Here is a 16,175-nt window from a genome sequence, read left to right as displayed (position 1 = left end):
CCTTCTTCATGAGAATGTCATAATATTCATTACATATCATTAAATAAACATGTCACTTTAGGAACATTTGAAATAGTTCAGAGGGCAGCTGTGGGTCTTCAGTGTGTTTTCGTGTGGTTTTGCATGCTCATACAAGTCGTAATAATACTGCACGATGTCATTTTACAACCTGCCAGTCTAATGAACTTCATAGTTCAATGGCTGCTGCAGCTGTAATCCCACATAGAATTCCATAACATATTGCTTCATCATCTTTTGTGCTAGTGCATTTCAAAATTGATTTTCTTTAGGATGTGTCAAGTTCAATATATAACATCATCAACTGTCATGATCATCTCAATGCAACTGTATAATGCAATGTCAGGTTGTTGTTTTTAGTATCTTCAAAGGTATTTATTTTTTGCCTTAAATTGTTGAATCCCTAAGTTGTTTTTGAAGGATGATTTTAAAGTATACCATGTTTTGCCTCTGGAGGAGTCCCCTTTCCAGATAAGTCTCAGTAAAGGGGGAGAGGCATGAGAAGGGAATATCACATCTGGGACAACAGGGGAGGATGGGAAAGGTGCATGTGGTGGGTTGGGTTGAGGGCAGGAAAGAATGCAGACAGCCAGACAGGAAGACTACTGGTAAGTCCATTAAATTTAAAAAACTCAAATTAAATGTTCTTGGCGAGGTGTGGAAGGAGGTTAGACATGGTAATGTGAGAAAGGAGAGGGGGCTGAGTGTAGAGGGAGAGGACTTTGCTCATTCTAATGGGGGTTAGTTGCTGTTGACAGGATTCTCATTCAACAGGGTGTGCCAGCGCTCTATCTTCTTGTCCTTGTTCTTCAGGCACTCATACCAGTGCTTCAGCCGCTCCCCTTTGGCTGTGATGCCCAGCTGGCACCCACCTACAGTAGACCAACAGGGGGGAGGGTGAGAGGGCTAGTACAACGGATGGAAAACTTCAACAAGGTATAGTAGATCTCAAACAGATCTCCTATGGATCTTACCGATGTAATCGTTGGATTTCCCAATGTCGTAGTCCCACACTGAGATGTCCAGGGTCTTCTTAGCCAGGTCACTGTGCTTGATGTCATAGCTAAATTCCTATAACACAACAACTGAGAAATCATCCCCCTCACAATATCCAATAAATGTAATTTACATCAATACACAAATCAATACATTGATGTTTTGACAGACATTTAAACAATAAAAGCACAAACAAAGTACTGCTGTCAGATGGTTACTTCGGTCTTGTATTATTATTGCAAGGGACCAACAGGAGACTGACCTCGTTGTACTCTGGGTTTAGGGTCTTCTTCTTGATATTTGTTTTGTTCTTGGCCTTCTTCCCCATATCAGGTTTCAGGCATCTAAACACATCATATAATAGATCATCTTAGTTTGATGTTGTCATCCTGCATTTGGGGATAGGAAAGTAAATAGCTAAACTGATTTATTCTGCTAAGCAAATGAATAACTTTGACATAATTCCATTTGTATTGATCTTGAGTGAAAAAATAATACTTCATCATCTAAACACTGGAAAAGTGTAATAGTTTTGTTTGTAATCACGCCTGATAGGAAACACAGTGAAACAGACTGACATTTCGACAAATGGGTCAGAGTATCCATTGGCATCCATGGCGGCCAGGTGAACACAGCGCACTACACCGACAAGGAGACGATTCTGCTGGGTGCTGTACATGAGGGAGATCAGGATACGACCACGCTCCTCCACATCTCCAACCTCCTTCCCACCCTGGAAGAGATAGAGATGGGGGAGAGTGAAGGGAAGAGTGACATTTTTAAAATCATATCATGAAGACATGATTTGCATGAGGGCACGTAGCGGTAATCCACATGCCCACACATGCAGGTCATATACCAATACCTCATCCTCGTAGAGCGAAATGCCTCGAGCCCCTCCAGCTGTTGCGGTCTTCTTCGTCTGTGGAAAGATATTGATAAGGGTGGTCCAATCAAACATACAAACAAATGGGACTTTTACTGTATATTTATCTAATGTGTGTAGCATGATAATGTACTCACAGGGACAACTCTCTCTAGACACACGTTGAAGTTTTTCTTCTGGTTGACCTTCAGTTTCTTTAGCGCAACGCGAGTTTCTCCGATAAACTCATTATGCCCAAACTTGTCCTCATCACAGACAGAGATCCTATATCAACCAAGATAGTACATCAATCAAATTGGATCATAACGTCTATGGAGGAAATAATGTAAATTAAAACAATTAAGCCCTTAGATAAAACCACGGCAACAAATGGAGACAACAAGACAGGTTATCTTGATGTTTAGTGAACAGGCCTATGTTGTGTTTCTCTGCTTCAATTATCCACCTGAGAGTCTTGCGCTGCATGTCCTCGTCTGTGAGTCCGTGGTAGACCAGGGTCTCGTTCCAGGCAGGGTTACGGGTGTTTCTCAGTGTCTTAGTGCGTAGCTTGTTGGACTGCAGCACATGAGAGTAGATACAATAAATCAAGATAAGGAACTCAATCAACTTGTCTTCAGCACTTCTATATCTGAGGCTGGAGAGAGGCAAGGGATCTTTATGTGTAGTACAATGGATACTCCTTATGGTGGCAGGCTTGAGCTAATGGGTGTGTATCCTAGCATAACAGATGTTTCTGAATTATAACACATACCATAACAAATACACAAACATATATTATCTCCCAGGTTGAAAATAAGGAAAGTGAATTTCATCACCTTACTGGCCCCTGGCAGTAGATGCAGCTTGACATAGGGATCAGCCAGTCCGTTGGAGTCCATGGGCTTCAGTCCCTGAGGGAAAGACAAGACTCTTTATGTCACCAGACAGGACAGCAGGGACGAGGAGTCCCTATTCAAGATGTAAACTACTGCAGCAGCAGCTTTTGAACACAGGCCACTTCAGTGTAATTGGCTCAGAGTGAGTGAATGAGTGCAGTAGGTGGTACCTTGGCTTTGAGGATGCTGCAGTGGAGACTGTTGTTCTCCTGCTCATAAAGCAAGCTGAACTCCAAGCCGCCCAGAGTGGCTGAAACATACCCAGGACAGTCATTAGATCAGACAACAGACAGTGGAACACAGACACTAGCAGTACATCTTAGATAGAGGGCACTGGGTTGTAAAGAGAGACTAGGACAGAGAGTCTAGACTAGGACAGATTCTCAGAGTATCAGAAAACATTGAGAATGTCTACAGCAGGGCTCTCCAACCCTGTTCCTGGACAGCTACCGTCCTGTAGGTTTTCACTCCAACCCTAATCTAGGGCACTTGATTGTAATAATTAGCTGGTTGATCAACTGAATTAGGTTAGTTACAACTGGCGTGGGAGCGAAAAAGCTACAGGCGGGTAGCTCTCCAGGAACAGGGTTGGAGAGGCCTGTTCTACAGTAATAGAGACATGAGGGCAGACCAAAGAGCAGAAAATCAAGTGATGAACTGATAAAGGAGAAAGAAAGAAATAATACAACAGTAAATCTCCAGACTAAATGGACTGTAAACAGATTAAATATGTTATGCATCCGTCCAAATATTAGAAACAGGAAATTCCATTAAAAAGCAGCAGAATGTTACTGTAATATCAACTAAAGAAAAAATATGACTCACAAAGGAATACATTTAGAAAAATAAAGGCAAAAATACGAGAATATTCCACTTCAAAGAGAGTATGAAAACAGAGAAGTTAAATGGGATCCTATGCATGGATGTTTAGGGAGGGCAAAACTGGGATGATACTAATAATCAATAGGTTTAAATCTATCAACCCCTCATCTAAAACAGTAAACCCCCAACAGCTCCAAACCACCACATTGCTGAGTAATGGTTGTGAGGCTAGCTTTTAAAGCCTGCAGCTCTAGTGGACCATTGTACTGAAATCCCTCTGACTCAAATCAGCCTCTTTAGCTATTAGACATCACTGAGCTAATACACAAAATTTAAAATGGCAAGAAAACATTAAGCACAGAGACAGACACACCCTAAGGAAAGTTTAATATTAGATTAGGGCAAAAATGCACAAATGTAATTTGTGTGATATAATGCTATCTACAGTAACTAGATGCAAACAAATAATGTACTGCCAACCCTTTATACCATTAAACCTACAGAACCGGGACATCTCTGAGTAGATTTAAAAACACTGATCTAGTTAGCAGCAGTTGAGCTATTGAAACCAGTCTGCACCACAGGACCTGACTGTCCTAGCACTGCCAACTCCATAGAGAACCAGAACCAATGCTATTTCTGCAATTTCTACTATAACATTAGGGAACTATTCAAACACAAGGGAAATCTAGATCCCATCAGCGCTCTCGTATCCCAAATAATGTGTTCTGTGCTAAATTCCCGGACCTCCATGAAGTAAATTAACGCCTCATCCCCCAGGGAGCGAGGAAAGGTCTTTCACCGCTAGAGGCATGGAATATGACGTACGACTGTCATGACACGATTTCCATCACTCAAGGGAGACATACAAAAAAATGGTTCCATTACAGAGTTTATGTTTTACATCCTTTTCTACTTTACTTCCAAGATATTGATTCACATGCTTGGATAACATGCGGTGGGTAACGTATATCATCTCCAATACAGCTCCATGAATTCTACTAGAAGGATACACGCTGGCCGCTAGTATTATTAGATGATTCATATGCTTAGAGCGCTACAAAGGCCACCGACTCAAAGGAGTAGGAGATCAAGCACAGACTGGATAAAAGTGTCTGCTGAATGACTATGTAAACAAATAGAAATACAAAGAGCAGACCCACTGGGCACACACTGGTTGAATCAACGTTGTTTCCACGTCATTTCAATGAAATTACGTTGGACCAACGTGGAATAGACATTAAATTGACGTCTGGGCGGCAGGTAGCTTAGTGGTTAAGAGCGTTGTGCCAGTAACCGAATGGTCGCTGGTTCTAATCCCCGAGCCGACTAGGTGAAAAATCTGTTGATGTGCCCTTGAGCAAGGCACTTAACCCTAATTGCTCCTGTAAGTCGCTCTGGATAAGAGCGTCTGCTAAATGACGTAAATGTAAAATGTCTGTGCCCAGTGGGGAGTCTTTATACACTGAGTGTACAAAACATTAAGAACACCTTCCTAATATTGAGTATATTTAAGCGAGAAGGTGTGGTATATGCCCAATAGTTAGTACACTCAGTGTATGTGGACTTAAAACAGTCTGGAAGACATGGAGAGAGATCACTGAAGTCATGAGTAAGGTGGAAATCAAACAACAGACACAGCCCATATGGTAGAGGTCTAGCTGGAAGGACAGGCTGGTCACTTACTGGCCTCATCCGAGTCATAGCTGTTTGCATCCTCCTCCTCCTCGGGCGGGGGGGCTTGTTGTCGAGCAGGAGGGGGGTTGTAGGTGGCAGGCTGTCTCCTCTCCTCCCGCACTGCAGGAGGCACTCTCTCCTCCAATGGAGCAGTGCTAGTGGAGTAGTCACCTCCCTCCGTCTCCAGTGGAGCTACAACCACATACATGATAATGATTAGAGTGTTCTTATGTGCTGATTAATACCACATATTTCTATCCTCTATAAATGCTAAGTGTGTATCAGTGTCAGGGCTGGCCTGGTGATGTTGGTCCATCTTTACCCTACCCTGCTGGGCCAATGCTGCTGGAGGGGGCCTGGAGCTCTGGACTGGAACAGCCTTCTGCAGCACCACTGGGCTGTTCTGAGCACCAGGACCAGCCCCACCAGTGGCCATGTGAACATCTGACGGCTTAGAGGCAACAGGTGGTTTGCCAGCATGCCCCTGTGCCTCTGGTCCTGCAACACACATACACACATGAACAAACGTGCACACATATAGGCACACACACACACACACACACACACATCAGCGTATCACTGAGACTGCGCTGCAGTGGAATCCATATTGCTCCCTAGTCTCTGTGAATCCTTTTGATGTTGCAGATTTTCCATTGCACAGGCTTTGACCTACATACAGTACAACAAACTGTGGCAGGCAACCTTGATCACTTCCTGAAGCCTGGCTTTTTTTCTCTACCCCCCCCAATGCTAATAGCACAGATGCAAGTGGGAGCAGATTCTATGCCACCTCTCTTTTCAGAGCCTTGCCTTGCCCTAGCATGTACTTCCCACTGCCTAACTCAACCCACCCACCCCTGGATCTGGCTGTCTGAGAGGAGTCGGCAGTGCTCATTCTGGGAAACAGACCTGGGCTTTTATGGTAATGCTGACAAATGAATAATGAAAATAAATGTTAGGAGGGACTGGGAGCCAGAGGAGGGCCCAACATCTGGTGATGTTTGTCTGATGAAACTGGTGAGACGGTGCGTTGAGAGGGTGGCTATAGGGTTAATGACTGAATGACTCACCTGCTCCCTGCTGGCCAGCACTAGGAGCCTGACTCTTCTCTGGACCTGGGAGACAGGCAGCACAGGACACTGATTCTCTCTCACCCCTACACTTTTATTTTTGCCCTGTCAACTGTATAGTTTCGTATAAGACTTTAGTCATATCAAGGTTGGTTGGTTCATGAATTAAGACCTCACCTGTGTGTGCATGGCCCACTGGGATATGTTCCCAACAAAAAAGTAGTACTATATTCATAGTCGACAGCATCAGTAAAGAACAGTACATAAGATAAAACAAATAAAACATTGTAGATACTATTCGGGCTTTCCATCGCTTTTATCTTTTTAGTCGTTTTAGAATAGAATATTGAGTTCTGGGCAACATCACTCCCATTTAGCTATAATTAGTTAGGTGAATCGGTTTTATTCTGCCTAGCCAGCTACTGAAAACAGACCACTCTCACAAGCCAAGAAAGCAATCAACCTGAAACTACCCCCACTCCCACTGCTCCGTCTGGCCTGCTTACCTCTGGCCTGTACCTGTGGCCAGGGCTGACCAGCTGCAGCCCTGGGGTCAGATGATGCTGGCTCCTGGGGCTCTGGGGCTCGCTGGGCACTTGACTCTTTGGACTTCGAGATGGGCATGGGTGAGGGCAGGAACTGCTTAGGAAAGCCTTTAAAGAACCAGGCACCAGATCGCTTCCACACCTAAGAGATGATGAAGAATCTTTCATCTTTATTTGGATCCCCATCAAGCTGATGCCATGACAACAGATAGTCTTCCTGGGGTTCATAAAGAATGGCCTGCGTCATACAAGCTTTATTTATTTTATTAGGCAAGTCAGTTAAGAACAAATTCTTATTTACAATGACGGCCTACACCGGCCAAACCCGGATGACGCTGGGCCAATTGTGCGCCGCCCTATGGGACTCCCAATCACGGCCGGTTGTGATACAGCCTGGAATCTAACCAGGGGGTCTGTAGTGACGCCTCAAGCACTGAGATGCAGTGCCTTAGACCGCTGCGCCACTCGGGAGCACTGACACCTACACTCACTGTTAATCTCCCTGATCCCTCTTTCTCACAGAAGTTAATCATCACTCTGTATCTTTCACCCATCTTGTCTTTTAATTCACTATGACACATAATGTAACATGTGTCATGCTATGACATATCCCTGTCACCCTGTGTGTCTCACAGATATACTCACCTCTCGCTGTTCGCTGCAGATCTTGCAGAGCCACACAGAGCGCGGCCGGCTGCTGCTCTGCACTCCACACTTGGTGCACATGTGCTACAGGAGAAGAGACACAGGTTCACAAAGAGGTATTAATGTTTACAATGTCACAGATATATTACCATTTCATTTCTCAGGGTCAATTGTGGCCTAACATGGTCCGTAATGGCCCATCACAGCAAAAAGCAAAGTGCCTTTGCTATCTAGGAATGAGCCAAAAGCCAATCTTTCCAACCCCCATGCTGCACATACCTTTTTGCAGTCCTCACACACCACTGAGCTGACCCCTGGAACACCCAGCTGCTCCCCACACAGCAGACAGCGGTTCACCCCGTCCCCACACACCGTCTTCTTCATGTCATCTAGACGGTTCACCAGGCGCCTGCAGCAGCCAGGACAACTCTCATTACAGCCAAATATCAGTTGAACATCCAAGCTCAGTTGGGTATATGTGGTAATAATAGTCCAACTGATTGAATAATGTGTTTGTAATTTTATCATCTTGTCCAGCATTTTTGCAGAGCTGAGATTTAACAACACTGAGGTTGGCAGTGCAATGGAGTTCCAATCCATTAGCTAAGAATGTCTCTTTAGTCCTCACCCAATTCTCTCCTGCTCCATGGCCTCCATCTTCTCAGCACGGGCGATCACACCGTTAATGATTTCCTTCTCCTCGTCAGTCAGGTCCGGAGCGCCGGGACCAGGCCTGGCCTGGTTGGTCCAGTTACCCCTGACAACCACACAGGAAAACTGTCTGGGGCAGAGGCACCCATGCTGCATGCATGCATTTTTAGCTAGTCAAGGTCACACACTCAGACATACAGTGAGAAATCAAATGTATATACAAAATAACACTCATACACAAGAGTGGACAAATTGACAGAGGTATATAAGAGACAAAGTAGACAGAACGTAATACAAAAAATGCCATAATGGCCTAATGCACACGTGCACATTGTGCAAACACCCTTCATTACCTGTGTCCAAAACATATGTGAGCATACAATCATTCACGAGTGAATACACATTTACCTATACATACCCTCCATACACTCTAAATACAATCAAAAACTAGAATAGTAGATTGACACAGTGCAGAGGGGTTGGGGGGGATAAGGTAGAAGGAGAGATGGAGTAGGAGCTTTTCTACTTACTTTTCCTTATCACTGAGTCCCAGCCAGGGCAAAGATTAAAAGGAAGCAGACAGGAGAGGATAAAAGAGGTTAGTGCCTGGGAATGCATGGAAGGGTTAACATGCCCACACTCTAAAAAATGCTGGGTTGTTTGGATGACCCAACTGCTGGGTTGCAGGCATTGGGTCTCTTATTATTATTTAATTTTTTTATTTAAGTGCAAGGTTGGGTTTTTGATGCTGGATTATTGAGATATGTCCCAGCGGGTCAGATCATAAGAATGGAGGCGCGGTTTAGTAAGGGTGTAGCTTTCAGATTTAAAGTTATTTTTAGCCACCCGTGAGAGTAAATGTCATTCCAGTTCATTTGTTCTGTTGTATTGTTATCACATGTTGAGGTTGGACACTGACAGCTTTAATGAGGCTTACACAAGTGTAGGGGTCCCTTAAGAGCCTATGCAAATCCCAATGTTGGGATAGTTACCTCTGGTACATTATGTAAATAATCTTGTTATATTAGAATATGTCATGTTAAAAAATTCGACAATTTTGAATTTGCAGTGTACAAACTTAACATGATAAACAGGAATGACATTTACTCTCATGGGTGGCCAAAAATAACTATATGAAAGCCATGCCCCTAATAAGCCACGCCTCCTGAAAATTACATTACAAAAGAACCAGCTGCTGGGTCAACCCAGGATGAAAGTAAATAAAAACCAAACTGATGGTTAAATTAACCCATGTTTCGGTAATCCCAACAACTCAACATGTTGGGTTATTCACACAACACAACTGGCTGGGTCAAAATAACCCAACGTGTGCTCAGTCCAATATTTACCCAGCGCGCAAATAACCCAAATTTGGTTGTTTTTAACCCATCATTTTTTAGAGTGCAGCGATAACAGCATGGTGCTTAGTGTACACTGTTGTTCTGCCACCCGTGCTTACTTGGCATGCATGCTCATCTGCCTGTCGTTGGGCACCCAGGGGTCCGAGCTACCGCCCATCACTGTGTCCGTCATGGCTGCTGCACTATCTCACTCTGCAGGTGGACACACAGACAAAGACGAGACACACACACACACAGTTAAATGATAAATGCTACATATAAGGAACAATTTTCATCTTGTTCCTCACCGTGTAATCAACAGGGTCACACATTAAATTATTATAAGTTGGATAATTATGATGAATTGTTTATTCAAAGTGATGTTATCTCATCTTTATCACAACTCAAATCAATACATCAAATCCATGCAGGAAAGCATAACTAACTGTCAATTCATCAAATTGAAGGTCACATTTAATCTTCCCTGCTTATGCAGCACTGACTACTAATAAAATCAAATCAAATTTTACTGACTTCAGCACTAATATTGATGCCCTCTGTATGCTAAGTATGTGGGCCAAGAGATGCACTGGCCTCAAATTGGCTTGTCATCAGACACACTTACTCTATTTTATGTACATTACAATAACAACAAGGGCTATGAATAAGGATAATATCAACCGTGCCTTTACGTGATCTGTGTAAACCTTTACAGTAACCATCGATAAACCATGTCTCCCAATGTCTAGACAATTCTTACAGTACAACCCATGTTTATGATCCACAGTGATGCAACCACTGAGCAATTTAATCGAATCGAGCAATGTGACAGGAAATGACAGAAATCAATAGGAGTGTAGAGAACTGAACGTACCTGTATGCGCTTAAAGCTTCCGAGGGCCACCACCAGGCAGAGCGGGAAGCGACACCCAACCAGCAACAGGGTGGGTCCTCAGGGAATGAGCAGGGTGGGTGGGAAGGGTCAACAATCCTCTTTCGACAGCAGCCTGGCTCAGATATAGAGGCTCCTCTGTCTAAGGCTGATGATAGCAGGGAACTGAGACGTGTTGTGGCATGATTGGAGAGAGCAGAAAAAGAGGAAGAGTAAAGAAAGTGTGAGGTAAAAAAAATCTATAAATCTAATTTGTCTTCAGTTTGCTGTAAGCGATCACTCCACAGTAGCACTGCAGAACATAGCTAGAAGCGAGAGAGAGAGAGAGAGTGAGCGAGAGAGAGAGAGAGTGAGCGAAAGAGAGAGAGAGAGAGGGTGAAAGAGAGAAAAATAGAGAGGGGGAGGGGTAATGCTCATCTACAGTATTAACTCCTGTAACACTTACATTTATTCTGATACTGCTTGGTCATTCAAATCACCCGCAGAATGCACAACAAACAATGAGTACTATTATTTATGAACTGATACTGATTTTCATGTGGGAGGATGCCTTTATTGTATTAGCCTGAAACCTGTCACACTACCCTGCTGAAAAAAACAGCATAGACCAGCATAGGCTGTGTTTTGGACACTGGTGACCAGCAAAACCAGCATCAAAGTGCTTATTTATTAAATACAGTACATTACCTATGTCATAAGCCCTTACATTAAGAGTTTTTCCCTAATACAGTGGACCCCTCAGGCCTTCAAGTCACATTATGCTGGCTTGCAAAGGTATATTTAATTCCTATTGGAACCCAGCCAGAGTAGGGATATCCAACAATTGGAACTTCTATTCACCTCAAATCAATTCAGAATGACTGCCAGGGTTAGAATTATGAATAAACTGAAACAACCATTTCAGCAACGGGTGCAATAAAGCCAACTAAAAGATTGGATTCGTTTGGAGAAATGTATGTTATTCATCTTTGTGTAGCATAAGATTAATTAATCAATCAATGTACATGCAAAAACACAACAAACAAAAAAGATATTGACACAAACAATTGTAAAAGTCGAACTGCAATAGAGCATGTTGGGAAATATGATAATGATGTGCGGGTTTTGCCAGACCACCTTGACCAGCTTGTTCACCAGCATACCAGCATCACCAGCATACCAGCACAAACTGGTCCCCAGCATACCAGCATAAACTGGTCACCAGCCTAACCAGCTTGACCAGCTGGTCAGCCAGCCTAACCAGCTAGACCATGCTGGTCAGACCAGCTTGACCAGCATAGACCAGCAAAGACCAGCATGGAGCAGCTTGAAATTTAGCCTGGTCTATGTTGGTTGATAAAGCAGGGCATACAGAGGTACATCCCCACTGGGCACAGATGTCAGTTCAACGTCTATTTTTGATTTACATTTGGTTAAGTTGTCAACTAAAAATCAACGAAAGATGTCACCATGACATTGGATTTGTGTTAAAAGTTGGATGAAAAAAAAACTAAATTCCCTTACGTTGATGACTTTTTGTAAATCCAATCACATTTCCGTGTTGATACAACATCATCACATTGAATTGTTTTATGAAATGATGTGGTAACAACGTTGATTCAACCAGTTTTTGCCCGGTGGTCTGGCTTCCGTTCAATATTTCCTCCTGTCCAGCTCCCTAAGGGAACAACATAAATGCATAACACTGTATACATCCCATATGCTGAGTCTCACAACCATGATACACTAAAATTAATCATCCCCCTTTTGTTTAGGATGATTATCCTGTGAAGGCAGATAGAGAGGAGAGGAGGGGGGATCAGAGGTGGAGAGATACTCAGACGTACACCACACGGACCCTGGAGGAGGAGCTCTCACCCAGACAAAGTTTTTAACGCTGCAGATAGACACTGTTGCGTCACTGCGTTGAGTGTGCGAGAGAAAACGCAAAAGTTTTCCTGTCAGTGCTGGCTGCACAGAGCTCATTAGCAGAGACTTTCAGAAGATTCATTCAGAGAAAGGACACTACATGCTGGTTATGGACCCTTCAACAGCCTTCAACAGTCTTCTCATAGCACTAGGAGGTGAGGGTCTGAATGAGTCTGTCTCAATGAGTATGATGCAGGGTTGGCACTCAGTCTGCGTCATCTCTTCTATGACTCTCATTCAGTGTTGGAGAGTACACCAGCTCGTCTTTCATTCATCTTATTCAAGTGATGAGTCATTCAGGTTGTGCATTGTGCCTTGAGTAGCTGGCATTTCTCCTGCATTTTTCTAAATGTGACAGAGACGAAGGTTTGAGAGCCAGCGATCTGCACGGCACGGCACAGCACAGCACAGCGGTGCCTGGGGACAGGAGAATGGAGAAACAACCATGCAGAACCATGTGAAGCTGTGCCAGGAAAGCATAATGGAAGAAGGAGGGTGAGATGGGGCAGGATTAAAAGAGGGGATGACATGGAGGAAACTAGAGCACCAACATCGATTCACATCGTCATCTCCTTCATCATTACGATCACTCACCCCCTCAGCAGCATCCGTACTGTACCATTTCATACAGGGGTGGAGAGGACCAATTTAGAAACCTGCGACTCACTCAAGGGCCTAACAGGATACTCAATACTACTAGTCATTCAGAATACCAGGCACAAGTCCCCTCCAACCCAACCTGTAAGCCACAGTGTTCTTTATTAGCTATAGCATCCTATTGTTCCATTCTTGCTCAATACTTTTTGCCAGACTTATTCAAATTTGACTGTGTTCACTTACATTTAAAGATTTGTCTGGAGACAGTATTATAGCCAAACCCTGTTTCTGCCAATGGTATCTCAGTGATTCATTTGATTAAACCTTTATTTTGACAGGGAGTCAATGCTGAGACCAAGGTCTCTTTTCCAGATGAGCCCTGTATAGCACCACAATACACATTCAAATACAATAAACACATGAAACTACACATTCATATACACAATTAAATACACATTATTATACACAACAATACACGCAAAGCAAAACACAATCATAAAAAACAGACAAATTCTTCAGTTAAAAGGTCCCCTAACAACCATCTGAAATGCCCTAGAGGCACCAATTCCTCTAATTTTAAAGTGTATTGTAGATCATTCTACACGTAAGGTACAAGGGAATTAAAAGCTGATTTATCTAACTCTCTAGACACCGAAGGAGTCTCCAGAGTTAACCAACCCTGTGAACAGGTTTGATAACTTGTCATTTAAAATCTTAACAGTGATGATGTTGGGTAATTCTGAAGTTTTGTAAACAAAAAGAGCATAATGATGTGATCTACATGACTTCAAAGAGGTCCAGCCAACCTTTTGGTAAAAAATCCTGTGATAAAACGAAGGGTGCTATGAAAAACGGCATCCAATGGTTTAGGAGTAGAGGCAGCTGCACTTTGATAAATAGTATCACCATAATCAAGAACAGGTAGAAAGGTTGACTGCACAATATGCTTCCTGCTGACTAGAGAGAGACAATATCTGTTTCTGTAAAAAAATAATCCCACTTTAAATCTTACTTCTGTCTAGATGTTAAACTACCTAAGGTCACCTACAGGTGTACCTGTTCTTAATGATAATACAGAAAAAAAACATAGAAAACCAGAATATAAAAGTATGGTGACAGAGAGCGGGATCATTTCTGGTTCCCTTGATGTTCCTACACTGAATTACTTGAACACATGGACTTTTTTTTAATGTTTATGTTTTTTTATTAGTAAAAAAAAAAGATTTTCAAACACTAACTCAGCAAAAAGCAAGAAACGTCCCTTTTTCAGGACCCTGTCTTTCAAAGATAATTCGTAAAAATCAAAATAACTAACTGTTTCCCATGCTTGTTCAATGAACCATAAACAATTAATGAACATGCACCTGTGGAACGGTCGTTAAGACACTAACAGCTTACAGACGGTAGGCAATTAAGGTCACAGTTATGAAAACTTAGGACACTAAAGAGGCCTTTCTACTGACTCTGAAAAACACCAAAAGAAAGATGCCCAGGGTCCCTGCTCATCTGCGTGAACGTGCCTTAGGCATGCTACAAGGAGGCATGAGGACTGCAGATGTGGCCAGGGTAAATAAATTGCAATGTCCGTACTGTGAGACGCCTAAGACAGCGCTACAGGGAGACAGGACGGACAGCTGATCGTCCTCGCGGTGGCAGACCACGTGTAACAACACCTGTACAGGATCGGTACATTCGAACATCACACCTGCGGGACAGGTACAGGATGGCAACAACAACTGCCCGAGTTACACCAGGAACGCACAATCCCTCCATCAGTGCTTGGACTGTCCGCAATAGGCTGGGAGAGGCTGGACTGAGGGCTTGTAGGCCTGTTGTAAGGCATGTCCTCACCAGACATCACCGGCAGCAACGTCGCCTATGGGCACAAACCTACCGTCGCTGGACCAGACAGGACTGGCAAAAAGTGCTCTTCACTGACGAGTCGCGGTTTTGTCTCACCAGGGGTGATGGTCGGATTCACATTCATCATCGAAGGAATGAGCGTTACACAGAGGCCTGTACTCTGGAGCGGGATCGATTTGGAGGTCAAGGGTCCGTCATGGTCTGAGGCGGTGTGTCACAGCATCATCGGACTGAGCTTGTTGTCATTGCAGGCAATCTCAACACTGTGCGTTACAGGGAAGACATCCTCCTCCCTCATGTGGTACCCTTCCTGCAGGCTCATCCTGACATGACCCTCCAGCATGACAATGCCACCAGCCATACTGCTCGTTCTGTGCGTGATTTCGTGCAAGACAGGAATGTCAGTGTTCTGCCATGGCCAGCAAAGAGTCCGGATCTCAATCCCATTGAGGGACCTGTTGGATCGGAGGGTGAGGGCTAGGGCCATTCCCCCCAGAAATGTCCGGGAATTTGCAGGTGCCTTGGTGGAAGAGTGGGGTAACATCTCACAGCAAGAACTGGCAAATCTGGTGCTTAATGCAGCTGGTGCCCACACCAGATACTGACTGTTACTTTTGATTTTGACCCCCCCTTTGATCAGGGACACATTATTCAATTTCTGTTAGTCACATGTCTGTGGAACTTGTTCAGTTTATGCCTCAGTTGTTGAATTTTGTTATGTTCATACAAATATTTACACGTTAAGTTTGCTGAAAATAAACGCAGTTGACAGTGAGTTGACAGTTTCTTTTTTTGCTGAATTTAGGTACATAATTACTAACTTGCTCCCATTGTAGTATGACTTGGACACTGACTATAAAACCTGTTTGATCTTTAAAAACTGGGGAGGGTGAGAGGCTTTTGGAGACACCTCATACAGTACCCTTCCTGAAGCTCTGACTGCAATGGACACACCACTCTACCAAGACTCTCTCTCTCTCTCTCTCACTCTCTTGCTCTCTCTCTCCCCTCTCCTCCGAGATGTGAAATACATTTCCTAAGTGGGTTAATGAGATTCTGAGATCAGTGCAAACTCCCACAATTGGTTTCACTTTAATTAATCATTCATCAGGGCAGCATTCCCATTGTGACTCCCAGAATTTAAACTTAGGGGTGGAGCTCGACTCAAAGCCTCGGTCCGGCTTCAGGAAACTGCTGCTGCAGCCACCACCCACCACCCACCTACATCGCTCGCCATTGGCTGAGGGCTGATGTGACAAATGAGGGCTGTACTGTTGAGCTTCAACACCCAATTCCAGATTTTGATGGCAAATTGATGCTATAATCACTATTCTATTCAAGGAGCTTTTTCTCCACCAAGACTAAAACTACACAGAGTTGTCAAAACATT

General features: G+C 43.7%; 1 protein-coding gene across 2 annotated transcripts in view; it reads right to left on the bottom strand.

Moving 5' to 3' along the window:
* Positions 1-592: 592 nt before the first annotated feature.
* LOC121584861 (rabphilin-3A-like) overlaps positions 593-16,175 on the bottom strand; it is a 36,258-nt gene continuing 20,675 nt past the window's right edge. For both annotated transcript variants that reach the window (XM_041901037.2, XM_041901036.2), the window contains 18 exons: positions 10,400-10,582; positions 9,645-9,738; positions 8,716-8,727; positions 8,163-8,291; positions 7,814-7,943; positions 7,535-7,618; positions 6,851-7,031; positions 5,602-5,772; positions 5,284-5,466; positions 2,946-3,025; positions 2,716-2,790; positions 2,346-2,455; positions 2,038-2,164; positions 1,880-1,936; positions 1,593-1,747; positions 1,277-1,358; positions 993-1,089; positions 593-890 (listed from right to left, as the gene is read on the bottom strand). In XM_041901037.2, coding sequence (XP_041756971.1) covers positions 760-890; positions 993-1,089; positions 1,277-1,358; positions 1,593-1,747; positions 1,880-1,936; positions 2,038-2,164; positions 2,346-2,455; positions 2,716-2,790; positions 2,946-3,025; positions 5,284-5,466; positions 5,602-5,772; positions 6,851-7,031; positions 7,535-7,618; positions 7,814-7,943; positions 8,163-8,291; positions 8,716-8,727; positions 9,645-9,718 — 1,878 coding nt within the window. In that variant the 5' untranslated portion in view covers positions 9,719-9,738; positions 10,400-10,582 and the 3' untranslated portion in view covers positions 593-759. The remainder of the gene's footprint in view (positions 891-992; positions 1,090-1,276; positions 1,359-1,592; positions 1,748-1,879; positions 1,937-2,037; positions 2,165-2,345; positions 2,456-2,715; positions 2,791-2,945; positions 3,026-5,283; positions 5,467-5,601; positions 5,773-6,850; positions 7,032-7,534; positions 7,619-7,813; positions 7,944-8,162; positions 8,292-8,715; positions 8,728-9,644; positions 9,739-10,399; positions 10,583-16,175) is intronic.

Source organism: Coregonus clupeaformis, chromosome 16, assembly GCF_020615455.1.
Source record: "Coregonus clupeaformis isolate EN_2021a chromosome 16, ASM2061545v1, whole genome shotgun sequence".
Classification (NCBI taxonomy): domain Eukaryota; kingdom Metazoa; phylum Chordata; class Actinopteri; order Salmoniformes; family Salmonidae; genus Coregonus; species Coregonus clupeaformis.
This window is presented reverse-complemented; position numbering and strand designations above follow the sequence as displayed.